At 38.0% G+C, this 14,942-nt stretch overlaps 2 protein-coding genes across 2 annotated transcripts; one reads left to right on the top strand and one right to left on the bottom strand.

Moving 5' to 3' along the window:
• The first annotated feature begins 3,994 nt into the window (after positions 1–3,994).
• gzm3.3 (granzyme 3, tandem duplicate 3) lies at positions 3,995–7,905 on the top strand. Its single transcript, XM_080478869.1, has 6 exons — positions 3,995–4,064; positions 6,053–6,186; positions 6,304–6,451; positions 6,723–6,861; positions 7,125–7,385; positions 7,528–7,905. Exons 2-6 carry the CDS (start codon positions 6,081–6,083, stop codon positions 7,693–7,695), a joined length of 822 nt encoding a protein of 273 aa, XP_080334995.1. The 5' UTR covers positions 3,995–4,064; positions 6,053–6,080; the 3' UTR covers positions 7,696–7,905.
• Positions 7,443–13,367, bottom strand: LOC308119048 (histamine N-methyltransferase-like). Its single transcript, XM_080478868.1, has 9 exons — positions 13,239–13,367; positions 12,959–13,101; positions 12,769–12,821; positions 12,265–12,372; positions 11,132–11,262; positions 10,728–10,821; positions 10,327–10,584; positions 8,988–9,087; positions 7,443–7,550 (listed from the first exon to the last, which is right to left on the bottom strand). Exons 2-9 carry the CDS (start codon positions 13,090–13,092, stop codon positions 7,547–7,549), a joined length of 882 nt encoding a protein of 293 aa, XP_080334994.1. The 5' UTR covers positions 13,093–13,101; positions 13,239–13,367; the 3' UTR covers positions 7,443–7,546.
• Positions 13,368–14,942: the final 1,575 nt, after the last annotated feature.

Below are 14,942 nucleotides of genomic sequence, written 5' to 3'. Positions count from 1 at the left end.
CCGGCCGAAGTACACTTTTATTGTTTTTATGCATGATTTTATTGGTTTTGAATCTGCATATTATATTTAGTTTATAGTTCGGTTTTATCTTTTAATTTTTTTATTGTGCTTTTAACTTGTAGTCTAATCTACAGTGTATATGAGGACACTAAACTACTCTATAACTACTGCATTGCTTACCTGACACTGAACCCCATGCTGAGTTCCACAGCAGCGACGTCACCATTGTACCCTGGTCGTGGCTTAACATTCACTCTATTACTTGTATCATGTGTTCTTGATGAATCCTCTTCAATCAAAAGGTTCCTTTTGTGCGACCTTTATTTTTGAGGTAAGAAGATTTTTCCATAGCCAGTGCAGTTGACCAGGGTGTGGCTGTTACTGTGCAGCTTCTTGGAGCCATAGGTGAGAGCTGGGTAGATAATGAGGACTAATGGAAGGAGTCCAGACGATGTGGGTGACCGCTGAAACAAAAGTACGACTTCTATTGCTACACCCCATGCAACACTACACATATACAACTTCTCTGTAGAAAGTGCAGATTATTTGATAAATTTGTTATAATAGTAAAAGGGATTTTCAAAGAAGTTATAGACCTACAAATTCAGGTTTTTCATAGTCAGAATTGTAGAATTTGCATGATCACAAACATTTGGTAATTCTGTTCATTTTCATGGTAAGATTTTTATAATGGCGGCCATCTTGAAAAATGGCAGACAAATAGAATTTTTTTGGTGGCTCACTGGCTTTTTAAAAAATTTAGTCATAGACAAGTATTAAGGCCAAATTTGGTGCTTGTCTCACCATCTCAACGATTCTGCCAAAAAAAAAAAAATGCACGGCTGAGCTAAAGATTGGGTGAGAACTGTGAAATTTCTTTTTTAGTTTGACACTTTCTCCCTCTCAAGTTAACCATCCCGCCATTCCACACACAAGTTAAATGACCTCTAGCTGAAAGTAAGGTGAAGCCTTATGGCTTTAAAGAGGGATGATTTATTTGTTGTTTTTTACCCAAACCCCTTTCGCTCTGAATCGCAATTTTTTTTTCTAATTTTGGGGGGAAAACAGTTTGTTGAATCGATAACAAAAATCATAGCACACAATTCCTGAATTTTCTGCAAGTCGATGTGCTTTTTGTGTGCGTGCCGTCTACGGCGCCGTGCTGGCTTCCTCGCTCCATTTATTGTCAGAAAGAGAAGAAAATTAAACTTTAGGTTTAACAACATTTTCAAAGCACACTGGTCTCCGGCTCTACGAAAACATTTGCTTCTCCAATAAAGTTTTTACTACGCCATCATCTTGATCACAATGCTGAGACACAAATACACCAGAGATTGAGTGGATGAAAGATGCTTGAATGTTTGCACCGTACTGTTCTCGGTCTATATGTGTGATTATTATTATTATACGTGGGATCGTAGGTTTGTTCCTTTTATAAGACCTTTCTGTGTGATGGTTAGTTTAGCTCAGCTGTTCCTTTTTTTTTCGCTGCTGCTGAGTACAAAATAGTGCTTTAGTACATGAATAAATGTCAGTCAATATGATTAATTAATAACCAAGTATGTCAAAGCAACCCTGTAAACTATTGATGTCAAATGAAGTGCTTTGTCATTCCGTCCATTATACAGCCTCTTACTTCAGTATCTCTAGGAAGGGAGTTTGTTGTCCTTCTAACTTTTTGATTAACTGTTTTATTGGCCGCAAATAAATGAAATACATCCACCAAAATAGGTTCAAGATGCTGACAGGAGAATTTTCCTCGGAAGAAAACCTCGGGGAGAGAGAATAAACCGAGAGCGATTTGAGAAAGTTTAAGACAATTTTATCCCATTATTCTTGCAAGAAGAGACAAAGTCACAGTACAACCGCTGCGTGATTGTCCAGGAGTTTGTCTAACTCTGAAGTCAGGATTGTTTTGAACCTGCATTGAAGGACACCAAAAGCATGCGGAGAGGTTCCAACAGTGCTGACACCGGTCATCCTTCAACACAGAAATTACACATCATTCTTTATGAGACAAGACAAGATTTCTCCAACATTCAAACAAAGAATGAATGAATATAAAATAAAAATTCAGATAGTAAGCGTTTTTTTTTCATTGCATGAGCAGCAGAGCATGCTGGAAAAAAATAAAACAAGACAAGCTGAAAACCACGCGCCATCAGAGTTAAAAAACCTGACAGGAGTATTACGCTCATTTCCCTCAAAGGCATGATGCATCAAAAAAGTCAAAGATTAATTTGTAATTTTTATATAATCATTTCTTTTTAACTCCAGTACTTGTGTTCTCATATGACTGAACATTAGATGGTATATAAAAAAAAAAAAAAAGATTAAAGTTGCTTTATGATGCAGCCTGTAGATTTGCAGCAGTCTTCCTTTTCTACGCTGCTCACATTTACTGTATATAATACACAGAGGCTACACTGTGACAGTGGATTTCAAGTACTGTCATACTGCAAAAAAAAAAAAAAAAAAAGCTTTGTCGGCATTCCTCACTGCGCTTGTGGAACTGGATTTCTTCATAAACCAGCCACAATAAGTAAAACCTTTAATTCCTCCTCCACCCTCATTCTAATCACTTCTCTTAGAGCACTACAAGTGTTTTAAAAACTATATTTGCACAGAGATACACTTTATGGAATAAATGTTGAAAGCACTGAATATTGAAAATTTTAATTTCCCAACGCAAAAGTTGTAAAGGTAAAGTTTTAATAATGTACCACTTGACAAATCTTTGTTGTTTTCAATCTTTGTGTTTCGTGTAAAATTTGGAGTTTGTATCAAACATTTAGCGAAAAGAAAGGAAGGGCAACAGAGTTTGAATGGAAAACTGAAAGTGTCTGTGTGATAGGGAACCATGAAATTATACCTCTGAGAATTCAAGATTTGTTCAGATCAGATCTGTTGATTCACATCCATTTTATTCTTAGGGTTTCTTTTCTACAAACAAACAAAAAAACCAAACAGACATTTCGGTTCATAATAAACTTGATGTAACACATAAATGCACAACTGAAAACAGTTGCAATGTCAAAATAAAAAAAAATAAAAAATTTGCTTTTTTTTGCATCAAGAACTTTCTGAAATAGTTTCAGGTTGTTTTAGTGACGTGGAAGAATTCAAATATCCTTACAGGGAAATACACCTACCTGTCCTGCCGCCTCTTCTTGTGTCCCAGAGCTTCCCAACAGTCAGTTGAGGTTCTGTTTCGTTGTCACGGGGGTTAGTACAGATTTAATAATAGTTAAATGTTAAATGTCATTTCAGTACAGACATTTCAAGGAACACTGAGGATGCTGCTCGTGTCCTAATTGAGATTCACAGCCAGCTGAACTCTTTTCAACTTGTGTACCAAAGTGGTGCATTTTGAATAATCCAAAACCATCGCTTTTGCAACCCTGATGAGCAAGGGATACGAATGTACAGTATATCCCAATTTAAGAGTTTATAATATGAAGAACAAAAAAAGAAAAGAAAAAAAGTCAATATGCAGCAAAGAGATTAAGCTGCGTAATCTAACAGATGTGAATAAACAAATAAGCCATCCTGAGTTTGTCGCGGCTAAAAGCTCCACAGAGTAAAGCTTATGGAAAATTCAAATATTAATGAATAACCTCATCCCCACGTGCATCCTGGGGAAACATCGCATGTCAGCAAACAAGTCCAGACCTGGAAGTCTGTGCAGTAACTATAGTAGTATCTGGACTTAAAAAAACAAAACAAAAAAAAACACGGAGCCAAGGTGACCCAGTGTTCATGTTTTACCAGCATAATATCTAAGAGCGTGACAAATTGAGTCATGGCGTGAGAAAAGGTTCGTGTGCGTGTTCTCTCATTGCGTGTTGCGTGACAATCATTGCCTGAGTCACGAGCTCTCCGTTTTGTTTGTGTTGGCTGCCACATCAGCTGTTACAGTCCATGGCCAGTAGATGGCGGTAGAATAACTATTACGTATGCATTCTGAGTGAACGACACAGAAACACAAGTATGGGAAACATTACATATGCTGGCATTTCGTGCAACAACAATCTCTGATTTAGGATTCAAACGCTGTTTAAGTAGTAAGTTAAGCCATTTAAAGCAAACTCTTTATAAAATGATTTTACTACATTTTCAGCACAAATCAAGTCAGAGAATGGAATAATTTATATGCATGAAAAAGCAGTTTGTAAATGATCATGGTGACAGGATTGTAATGACATTAATTTGTGAATGTTCTAGCTGAAATAGGTTCCCAGGTGTCGGTTCTAGAGGTGTATAACAAATATGTATTGATCATTAAATAAGACTGAAGCTTCCATAGGCTGTTTGATTGTTAGACTGTTTGCCTTTAGGGTAGCTTTCGTGTTTCTCGATTATTCACTCATGCTATGTGAAATAGTTCCTACCCTTAAAAAAAATACAGTATTAAGTTCATGGCATAGGCCACAGCAGCCACTAAACCCATATTGTGAAAATAACACGGAACTTGGAATAAACTGTGAAATTGGTCATTTACAATTAGTTTTAGTTTAATAGTTAATTTAGTATTTTGATAGGTAATTAATGTACAATAAAAAGACAAAGTCATGATCATTGTCAAAAACATATCATTTAGATTACAGAATCTCTCTTCCCTCCTTTAGCTTCACCCAATTCACAACATTGGAATAGTAAAATAAAAAATACAGATTCAACAGTGACATCAACCCTCAAATGTTGATTTAATTACATATTTTCAACTCAAAATGTTTGGAATGTTGATGGGCAATTGATTTTTTTTAAAGTCAAACTAAAGCTCTTGACCAAAACTCAACATTGATTTAACATCTCTGTGTAGTTATGGTTAGGATGACAAAAATGTACAGAAATTATTTCCCCTATGACGCCAGTTGAAGGCTTTTTTTTCTCTCGCAACTTCACACTTTTAGATAGATACACTTTTCAGATACTCTGTGTAATGATATTATTGTTTATTTATATGTAATTAGTGATTATAATAAAAACATATGTCAAAACTGATGTCATGGAGTTCACCACTTGGTTCTAGTGCAAACTAGTTTTTTTAGATTAAAAAAGTGATGTGTTCTGGTGTTGGTAGTGAACTCATAATGGTTTGTTTTGAGGAAACATGTAAAGGGTTTACATGACCATTCAGAGTTAGAACGTTTTTTAAAAATTGCATTTGCAACATGTGATGCATTTTGTTCATGAACGGCCTAGGAGTGCAAGGGACGGATGTTCCATTAATTACACTTTTAAAATTTCTGTAGTTGGATATTCATTTTTTATCACTCTTTACATTATATTCTAACACAAACATGTGCACATTCTACTCCCGACATTTGTAGAACTGGATCAATGCTTTTAGAATAAATGATGTTAGTGATGTAAAAATAAAGAGGATGGTCAGTGGTTTGCACTCTCGCTTCATAGCAAAAAAATGTTGTGGGTTAAAATACAGGTTGGACCTTTCTGTGTGGGTTTGTATGCACTTCCTGTGCCGGTGTGTGTTTTGAGTGTGAAAATGTGGAGCCTCTACATTTCCACAGTGGGGGCAACTGAAACCACTTTATGATCGGGTGCCACGGAAAGCTTTCAACTTTGAATGTAAGGGAGGGGGGGGGGGGGGGGGGGGGGGGGGGGACTCTGTTTGTTTATTCACATTAGTTATCTGATTTTATATGATTAAACATATAATGGATTTCTTAAATGGTCTGACAATGAAAACTGATGTTAAAAATGTATTTGGAGGGGAAAACCACAGCCCCTTAAACAGAGTGAAACAAAATAACAAAAACTTAAAAAGCATATATCAATTCCTCTTCCATAACATCCTGAACAAAGTCATTGGGTGCAGAGGAAATGTACCCTCTGGACTGGTTGACACTTCATTCAGTGATGACCAGCATACAAGTCCAAATAAATGCCACATTGACGTCTTTATGTTTCTTGACTAGAGACATAGCAGTTTCCACACGATCCTCATGCATGCAGCAGAAAGTGCAACATCAAAGTATGAGGTGCGAAGGTGTGATCTCAGAGGTTTTTTTTTGACACCTGCCCACAGAGTTTCACTGAGGGAGCAGAGAGGCTGAATGCGAAAGTTCCTGAGGGGAATCAAACTGTTCAGCTTTTACTTCTGCATGACCATGATCCAGACACACTGCATCCTATACATGTTCCTGCTCGTCTCCATCACTGGTAAGATCACATAAAACCTTTCAAAATGATTGCGCACAAAGAATGTGGGACGCATGGGTAGAGATTTGATCTTATCTGGGTGCACTCTGTGACGTTAACCTTCCCTACTCATGTTAGGAGCGGCTGAGAGCAACATAGTAGCTGGTAAGGTTGCAAAGCCCCATTCCAGACCCTACATGGCATCACTCCAATTCAATGGAAAGCATTCATGCGGTGGGACACTTATTCGAGAGGATTTCGTTATGACTGCTGCACACTGCAAAAAGTGAGTTAATTTGAATTAATAAAAGCTACACCTCAGTTAAATGTACTAGTTTTTCAATGAATCTCTGTTGTATGTATGAAATCGTTAACTTATTATAACAAGCATAATTTTATTAAGCAGAGATCTTTATTTTCTTTGTAGGAATCTACTGTATACTCAATTTTGAAAATCCTCATCAATAGTAATATCAGATCCGCAAGTCAGCATTACACATAATAGGTAATTAATTTTTTCATTGTTTTAACAACCTTTTGTTTCCTTTTTTCGTCAGCTCTCAAACAATGGAGGTGGTACTTGGAGCTCACAACATTAACAAAGCAGAAAATACTCAGCAGCGTATTGGAGTGGCCAGGTACTACCAGCATCCAAACTTCACGGAACAATTTGAGTATGACATCATGTTACTCAAGGTAATATTAAAATATGTACTCCAGAAATTATGTCTTAAAAATGTCAAACTCTTTGTTGAGTAGTTAGTGACCTGCTTTGGATGTGATCTTACCACCATGTTTTACTTCTTCCATGACTCATTTGAAATGTAAGCAGCAGCATCTGACTTCACACATTTGCATTAAAGTGGGTAAAGAGGATGGTGTGATGAAGAAGACAGTATCACACATCGTTGTCTTCATAGCTGCTGTGACTTCCTGTTACACTCTGTTCCCCGTCACAGTTGAAAAAACCTGCCAAACTCAGTAAGTATGTGAAGACTATTGGACTCCCCAACAAAAATGGAAAAACCCCTGCAAACATCAACTGTGCTGTAGCTGGATGGGGACAAACTGGAGATGAAAAGCCTCCCTCGGATGTTCTGAGGGAAACCACGGAGAAAATACAATTCAACTTTGAGTGCAAAAAGATCTGGGACATATATTTTAACAGTGATCACATGATGTGCACCAAGTTCGACAGAAAGAAAGGAGGAGTGTGTCAGGTGAGATGCAATATCTGAAGCACAGCAACAGCAAAATACACACATATTGACATAAATGCTTATTCCACAAATTGACATTTATTCATTAAAAAGCATGTTTTCACAAACCTAACAGTACTTTCTGCTGTCTTTTCTTTTGCAGGGTGATTCTGGTGGACCTCTCATCTGCAACAAGAAGGTTCAGGGTATAACAGCTTATACCAAGAAAGGAGACTGTTCTGATTCTAAGTATCCCCACGTCTTCACTAAAGTGAATTACTTCAGTGCGTGGATCAAGAGAGTCATGAACGCACCAGTGAGTGTTGCATGAGTGTTTGCTGACCGAGCACATTGCCTGTTCTATACTGGCTGCTTAAAATCTAATCAGGCTTGATGAAGCATAAGCTTGTGAGCTAAAAGCACATGAAAAAGTGTTGACTTTAATCCAAAATGAAGAAATAAAAGCTTTCTTGCTCTTTTGTCATATCTCTACCTCCCATTTGCAAATTCAATGTGCAAGTATTAAACCAAATCGCATCAGTAGCTTCCGCAGCATGATCTGGAGCATGTAGTCTGCCAGTGTTGTTGTTAAGTGTTGTTACGGGGAGGGTTGGGGCGGGGAGGTTACAGAGTTTAGAGGCGTTGCGATGACATCATCATTTTCAGCTAATGTGCCCGTCTTGCCCGTCCATACGCCAGTGCCAAGGTGGCGGTTTAGAATTTCTCCACTTTGCAACCTGTTTTTAAAACAACTCTGTTTTCAGGCTCATAAAATACGCCAGAGAGAAGAACAAAACAGAACAAAATGTTTTGTTTTAGGTGACATCGAAACACAGGCAAAGGAAACCAAGCAGAAGATAACATCAAATCAAAAAAGTTAAACAGGGTCATGGGCATACAAACACGTGGTTATAGGTCCAACTGAACATATTGACCAAAGACGCCCTCATTATGTAAGTTTGCTGTGTTTCTGCAGTTATGACTGATTCCTGCAAATGATTCCTGAAACTGCATGAATCAAGGATTTGTCCTGAAAAGGGAGTGTAGATGAGGACAGAGGCTTGATTACTTTCTCACTTCTTCGGGTTTCTCTTCTCTTTCAGCGGGGCTGGCTGAGTTCCCAGAAACCTTCCGTGCATAACACATGAACTTTGCCTCTACATCTGAACCACTTTCAGCTTTGAAACTAGATTCTAGTTAATACTGATGAGGCCTTTTCAACTTAAAAAAAAAACCAACAAATACATTTAAAATAAATAAATAAATAAAATGGTACACGCACATAAGAGTTTACTGTTTTGAATCACTTTGCTGTCCTTGACAATGCAAAGCCTTTTCAGGAAATATAATGTTCACTATATTTTCATATATTAAATGTTATCGCAGAATTCATTTTTTTATCAAACAACTATTCATTTTTGTGGTTTTTGATTGAGGATTTCACTTTCAAAAGCAATCTGTCCCATTACATGAAGTTATAGCCTCATCACAAACATTGTCCACCTGTCCTGCTCCTGGTACTTGAGGAGCCATGTAACTTCTACAAGGTTATACTTGGGAATGCTATTTTGTAAAGCCCTATTACAGCTGTTAAAAGAACAGTGGTGTGTGGGGTCAACTAACCTTCTTCTTGTACAGCAGCCGGATGTTTTTCTCCTCCATTTGTAAACTCTTTTCTCCCATGAACTTGTTGGCAAACATCTGAATGAACCGCTGCATACTGCTAAGAGAGATTCTTTGATAAACGCTGCATTGTGCATGTGAGAGAAAATAGTGCAGACATTCAAAAGCACTCACCGACTTAATGGTTTGGTATTGTATCTTTGAGAATGCATTCATGAGTCAAAACATTTGAAACCTTAGACAATATACAAATGATTCTCAACCGTATTTTGGAAATATTTGATGCCAATCATTTAGTATGGAAAGAAGGTACAGGTGCAGAAAGTCCACTTCTGCATGAACTTGCAGTAATAAAGATTATCTGGTGTAAAAAAAAAAGAGGGCAGCTCTAAAGCTCGCCATGTCTGGCAGTTGATTTATTTACCTCTATTCATTATGTGGAAATACTTAGTGAGTGTGATAAGCTAATGAATCATCTTGCCCAAAACTGTATGTATTATACTCTTCACTACTCCCAGTCTAACGTCATGCTTCAGTGAAGCTGATAAATTGGGGCTAAAAAAGCTTTTCAAACTTTTTGCTTATTACTCTGTTTGCAAGTGTTTGTTTATCTTTGACGTACAAACTGTTGACCCTAAAGATTTAAGAATCTTTAAAAAAACATGACAATCCCAGATCAGCTGCAATCTTTGCAATGTCTATGATCACATGTTAAAATCTATAAGTCTTACAGTTTTGGGATGGAACAAAAGATGAAAACCAAAATGACACCAGCAGCGACAGTCGCTTGCAGATTCTCAAGGTGGCAAAATGCTTGACCACATCCCTTTTTTTTTTTTTTTCCCCTATTCCATAAATGATACAATAATGACTCAATTCTTGGTTCACTTGATTTATTTTGTAAAGGCACTGGTGGAAAACGCAGAGGATGTTATGTTTGCTTCTCTGACAATCACGTCCATTTGTGTGACATTGTGTGGTCGAATTGACATGTCTTACACTTACACATTGCATTGAACATTGTTGTTTTTAATGTTTTATTAATTAGATTTTTACTGATCAGGCAGTAAAACTTTGCATTTCCAATTATATCTTCATCATAAGATATATTATTGTGTTAAAAAAACACCTGGGAGCTGTTTAACTCAACAAACGGAAATCAAATTGTGTGTTAATACAGTTTTGCAAACACACAAGTAGTAAAAACTACTGAAAGTATAGGATTATCTTTCTGCAGCATGTATTCAAGCATGGACGAGAATGCAGCTCAGATTGCTGTTGAATGAAACTTTGCCATCTTCCACAGTACTGGATTTGTTCCTGAGCAGGTCTAACATACCTGCTCTGATTTCTGGAGTGAAGGACTGGCTGAAGTCGTCTCTTGCTGTCATGAAATTCAGCAGACGCTGTCCAGTTACGTTGCTCGGATCGAAGCAGCCAGTGATGTCGAAGCGGTTGGCAATCAGATGTTCCTCATACTTCAGACCCTGCCTCTCAAGAGAGGCAATAACCTCGCCTGATGAGCGGTACTCTTTGATCGCATCGACACACAGCTCCTCCTTGTAAGTCTTCCACAGGATGTCCCACCCTCCATTGGCTAGATGGTAGAAGATGAAGTAAAATGGAAGCAAGACATTTAGTCAGCCTATGATCTCGCATCACCGTTCACATAAGTAATTTAAATATGTTCTATGGCAGACAAATGCATCAAAAGAATAATTGAAGTGAAGTTGCGCTTACCTATTTCTACGATGATCATCAACCTGCCATTGTTTTTCAGCAGACTGTGGTAAAACTTGATTGTTTCATCAAGATCATCAACATAGTAGATCATCTGTTTGGGAGATTATTGAAGACAAGTACATATTTACTTTCACTTTCCTGTCGTTCGACCATATATATTTCTACTACAGAGATTCATATAGGAAATGCTGTATGATTATTTCAGTAACTGCTCATTGCACACTTTGGCACAAAACACTATGATCCCATAATGGTTATCATTGAATTTAAATAGCACAACTGGATTTAGTGAATATGAAACTTTTGACAGACCTGCACAGCTCACCACAGTGACAGGAAGCAACGCAAGACATCAAAAAGCCCAAATGATGAAGCGACACATCAATGATCAGTTCTGATACCTGAATCATGTGTATGAAGTCAAACTTCTTCCTGTCTGCCTTTGGTTTCTCCTGCTTCACATAGTCCTCACTGTGCATGACGTGCCAAGCAAACGGGATCTTCTGAAGGTTGGGACTCTTTGCGACCAAACCTTGAAAAGAAACAAAAACAAAAGCACAACGATCAAATACATTTGCATTCACAAATAGACTCATTAAGACAACCAGTCACAACAATTATAGTTTCCTTGTCTTCTCAAAAGTGTTATGGAGGTAAGGACTTCAGAGCACATCTGGCCATGTATGGTATCTGATATCAGACTGGTACATTTGCTGCAAATCCTATTAGCTGTAAAAGTTACAAGAGAGGGCCATTATGGATCAAACTTCGTTTTAAAACATGATCCACGAATGCTTTGACAAGACTGAGACCTATTCACAAACAGAGGCGATGCCTTGAAGCCTCTTTCTTGTTGCTGAGGCAGCGCTCAATACTCCGCTGAAAAAGTTCATGGGCATAAACAATATGTATTGCAGTCCTGTTCAGTTGAACACATTATATGCGTGATCCCTTGTCTTTTAGCCCCGAAGTCACATGCAGCAGTGACATCTTTCTATTGTAGACAGCGTTGTGGTTTTGGTTTTTGATCAGACCGCCCAGGCCAGCCTTTGTTCTTAGTGAGCCTCGAGCAACCGTGACCATGATGTTTATTCTCCTGGCTCTCTTTTTTCTACTGCATTTAAAAAGCACCAACCACGACATCCTCTTTCACAAGAAATTGTATTTCAGAGATGTTGACTAAATATTAGCCCCGCCGTCACAGTATGTCAATTTTGTTCAGGCTGTTTGCCTTTTTCTCTCCGCTGCCAACACATGTACTTCAAGAACTGACTGCTTACTTGCCCGTTAGGAGATTGCAACACATGAGAGGTCAATCACACACCACTGCTACATGTAGAAATAAGAAGAAAATAAAAAGTGATTACTTCGCAGACAGCCTGAGCAACTTAGAAATTCTTCGGACAGTGTTTTTTTAAGTGTCTCATTTCTCGAATTAAACAACAACATTTGTCAATGCTACTCCCATAACTCTTAAGGAAGATGTAAAGCAAACAGATTAGAAAAAGATCTTGATCTAAACTTAGATCAGTACCTTTGAAGTTGTCAACGAGCTTCGAGCTTCCCTCCACAATGTCAGCAGTGAGGGGCATTGCAGGGAATGTGGTCTGCAGGATGGACAGTATCTGGGCATCCACCTGACCTGGGGGGGAAACAAGTTCACTGCTGGAATATAAACATGTTCTCCAATATATTGTCTGACACAATGCTAACATTTTGATGCAAACCTATTTCACAGCAACATGTTTTTTTGTTCTGGTCTAATCATTAACTCTGGTGTTGTCAATGTTACTGATAACATTGATTCATGACCTATACTGAGTTTTAGGAGGGCCCTGCACAAACAGCCATTGTTGTTATAGATTCATTCTCAGAATATACAGTGTGTAACTCTTAAACACTTTATCACTGTGTATAAGGACCATATCTACTTAAGTCGTGCTCTTTATTTGGTTTATAGTGAGAAATGAGTCTATCACAAACTATTACAATATTAAATACTGTACAATATTATAAATCCATGCAATTAATGATATACCTCCACCGCTCCCGACACCAAGAATATCCAGTTTCTTTTTTTCTTTTGCAATTCTGCAAAACACAAACAATTGCTACCGCATGAAAAAACCTTGCACATTCATATTCCTGCAAATTAACCCTCTGAAAATGGCAAGACTCCTCAGTCAGAGAACAACATGAACAGATATCGGATTGGTTTGGTTTTGTACCGTTGAAATACTTGTGGGAGGAAGTTGTTTATATTCTCAGTCATTGCTTGGTGTTCTCCAGACTGCTGCAGGTAGAACTGGAAGCTATCAACAGAGTCCCCCTCATAACAAGTCTGCTGTACTCCTGAAGTCATGGCCGATTCCTGCATCAGATTACACATGATAGTTAGAAAAAAAAAAAAACCTATTGAATGCATACAATAGTGAGTTGAGGTAAAGTGATAAAACTTGAGTCAAAGTAAGCCATTGTAAAAATAAATAGATAAAAAATCACAATTACCTTGATAACTTTCAAAGAGGGAAAGAGAACTGGTCAGGTCTTGTTGCCTTTTATAAAGTGGAGCTTCCAAAGTGTGGCTCTGCTCTGCTTTCCTCCCTTGACTTTGTTATGTAACTCATGTGGGCGTATATGGGAGAGGGTCAAGTTAGGTAAACTTCTGCAGCAGTTTGTCAGTGTTGGATTATTAAACTATTGGCAATGCAATGACATTTTAACTTTTTTCTTTCATTTATGGAAAGATATTAACTTGGTGAAAGTTTCTGTTTTGCTGAAGTCCCTCTCCTCCTCTCCTTACCCTCTCTCGAACCCTCTTTTTAAAATGGAATGATTCGGTCCTATCTCTGAATCAGGGGTCAAAAGTACAGCAATGAGAGAAGATTCAGCCTCTGATTTAACGGTGAGTGACCACACATCACTGAAAGACCAAATAAACAGAGCCAGGGGCTTCTTTGAAGACAAGTTCTTTAAGTTAAAAGTCTACAATAATTATAATAGGCCAACAATTTTGTGGAGTGAGAAACGCAACAACTGAGTAACATGTTTCATGTAAACAATTTTTCATGTAAATTTGATTCAAAATTTTGCAATAAACCTCAAGTGCACTCGTCCTGAAGAGCCATACAATACACAGGTCAACTGTGTGTCAACTCTGAGAAATGTCCCTCTGCTCCTGCCTGCCAACAGGAGCCCTGCTGCAGCTCCTGCATGGGAGGTGGCTATAAACCTGTTTACTCCACCGTGAACCCTCCTGCTGTCTTCATATCTTTAACGAGGTTAATGAGTGTTTACATTCTGCTCATCTCGTCGCTGACATTTAATCAACACGGGCAAACGTTTTGAAAGCTATACATAGTAAATCAGTCGCCTGTGACTGTTGCCAAGCTCGACAGCTGCATGTGTCACAGGCCTTACATCAATGATTCAGGCCTGCTTCCACCTGATGAAGGATGAAAGATGAAAGAGTCTATATCTGCCCTTGCTCACTGAATTATTTTTATACCAGTGATTAATACCGCCCTCATAGTCATTGCTGCTATCACCCCAGCAGAAGCCAGAAAACATATAGAATACATTTCTTCTTGACTGTGAGAGAGGTGCTGCAGCTTGAGAACAATCGACTGTTGACACCAGGGGTCGAAGTAACTTAGTACTCACGTCTCTAATCAAGTAGTATGTGTTATTTCAAACGTGGAATTTTACTCATATGCAAGTACAATTTCAATCTTGCTTAACTACTTTCAGAATGAATTAATATAGTTTTAATTGATAATTCATTATCCTTTTTAAAAATGTATTATTTGCATTCAATTTTTTTTCCAATACTTATGATTTATATTTGTTCACAAAACATAGACTTAGTAAGGGGGAGCAAGCCGGCGAGTAATTTGCACATAATGGAACATAATATTAATTTTGTCGGCAAGGTTTTGAAAGTCTTCCTTGTGATGGTAAACTTAGAATTAAACAGCAAAGGGCAGATCCACACTTCAGATTGATTTGGTGAAAAGGCTGAGAAAAATAACAGGTCTGGCAGGAAGTGCCGTCACAAATAAAATGTACTGTTGGAAATACCGTGTTACACCATCTCAGGATGTGTTCTCCCATTATGGGTTGTGGGGACCCGTCTAACTTTGGAATGCAAAAATCGTATGGAAGGACCAATGAACATGTTAGTTCATGTGCATAGTTAGGTTGTCTTGGAAG

The sequence above is a fragment of the Lipophrys pholis genome, assembly GCF_963383615.2.
Source record: "Lipophrys pholis genome assembly, chromosome: 13".
Lineage (NCBI taxonomy): Eukaryota > Metazoa > Chordata > Actinopteri > Blenniiformes > Blenniidae > Lipophrys > Lipophrys pholis.
This window is presented reverse-complemented; position numbering and strand designations above follow the sequence as displayed.

What these genes read in the sequence shown, in the direction of transcription:
- gzm3.3 (XM_080478869.1), top strand. Translation starts at nt 6,081, where the DNA reads ATGCGAAAGTTCCTGAGGGGAATCAAACTGTTCAGCTTTTACTTCTGC. An exon ending in CCTGCTCGTCTCCATCACTG is followed by an intron (nt 6,187 to 6,303) that starts GTAAGATCACAT and finishes TACTCATGTTAG; the next exon opens with GAGCGGCTGAGAGCAACATA. An exon ending in ACTGCTGCACACTGCAAAAA is followed by an intron (nt 6,452 to 6,722) that starts GTGAGTTAATTT and finishes TTTTTTCGTCAG; the next exon opens with CTCTCAAACAATGGAGGTGG.
- LOC308119048 (XM_080478868.1), bottom strand. Translation starts at nt 13,092, where the DNA reads ATGACTTCAGGAGTACAGCAGACTTGTTATGAGGGGGACTCTGTTGAT. An exon ending in GATGATCATCGTAGAAATAG is followed by an intron (nt 10,585 to 10,727) that starts GTAAGCGCAACT and finishes TCTACCATCTAG; the next exon opens with CCAATGGAGGGTGGGACATC. An exon ending in CACTCCAGAAATCAGAGCAG is followed by an intron (nt 9,088 to 10,326) that starts GTATGTTAGACC and finishes AATCTCTCTTAG; the next exon opens with CAGTATGCAGCGGTTCATTC.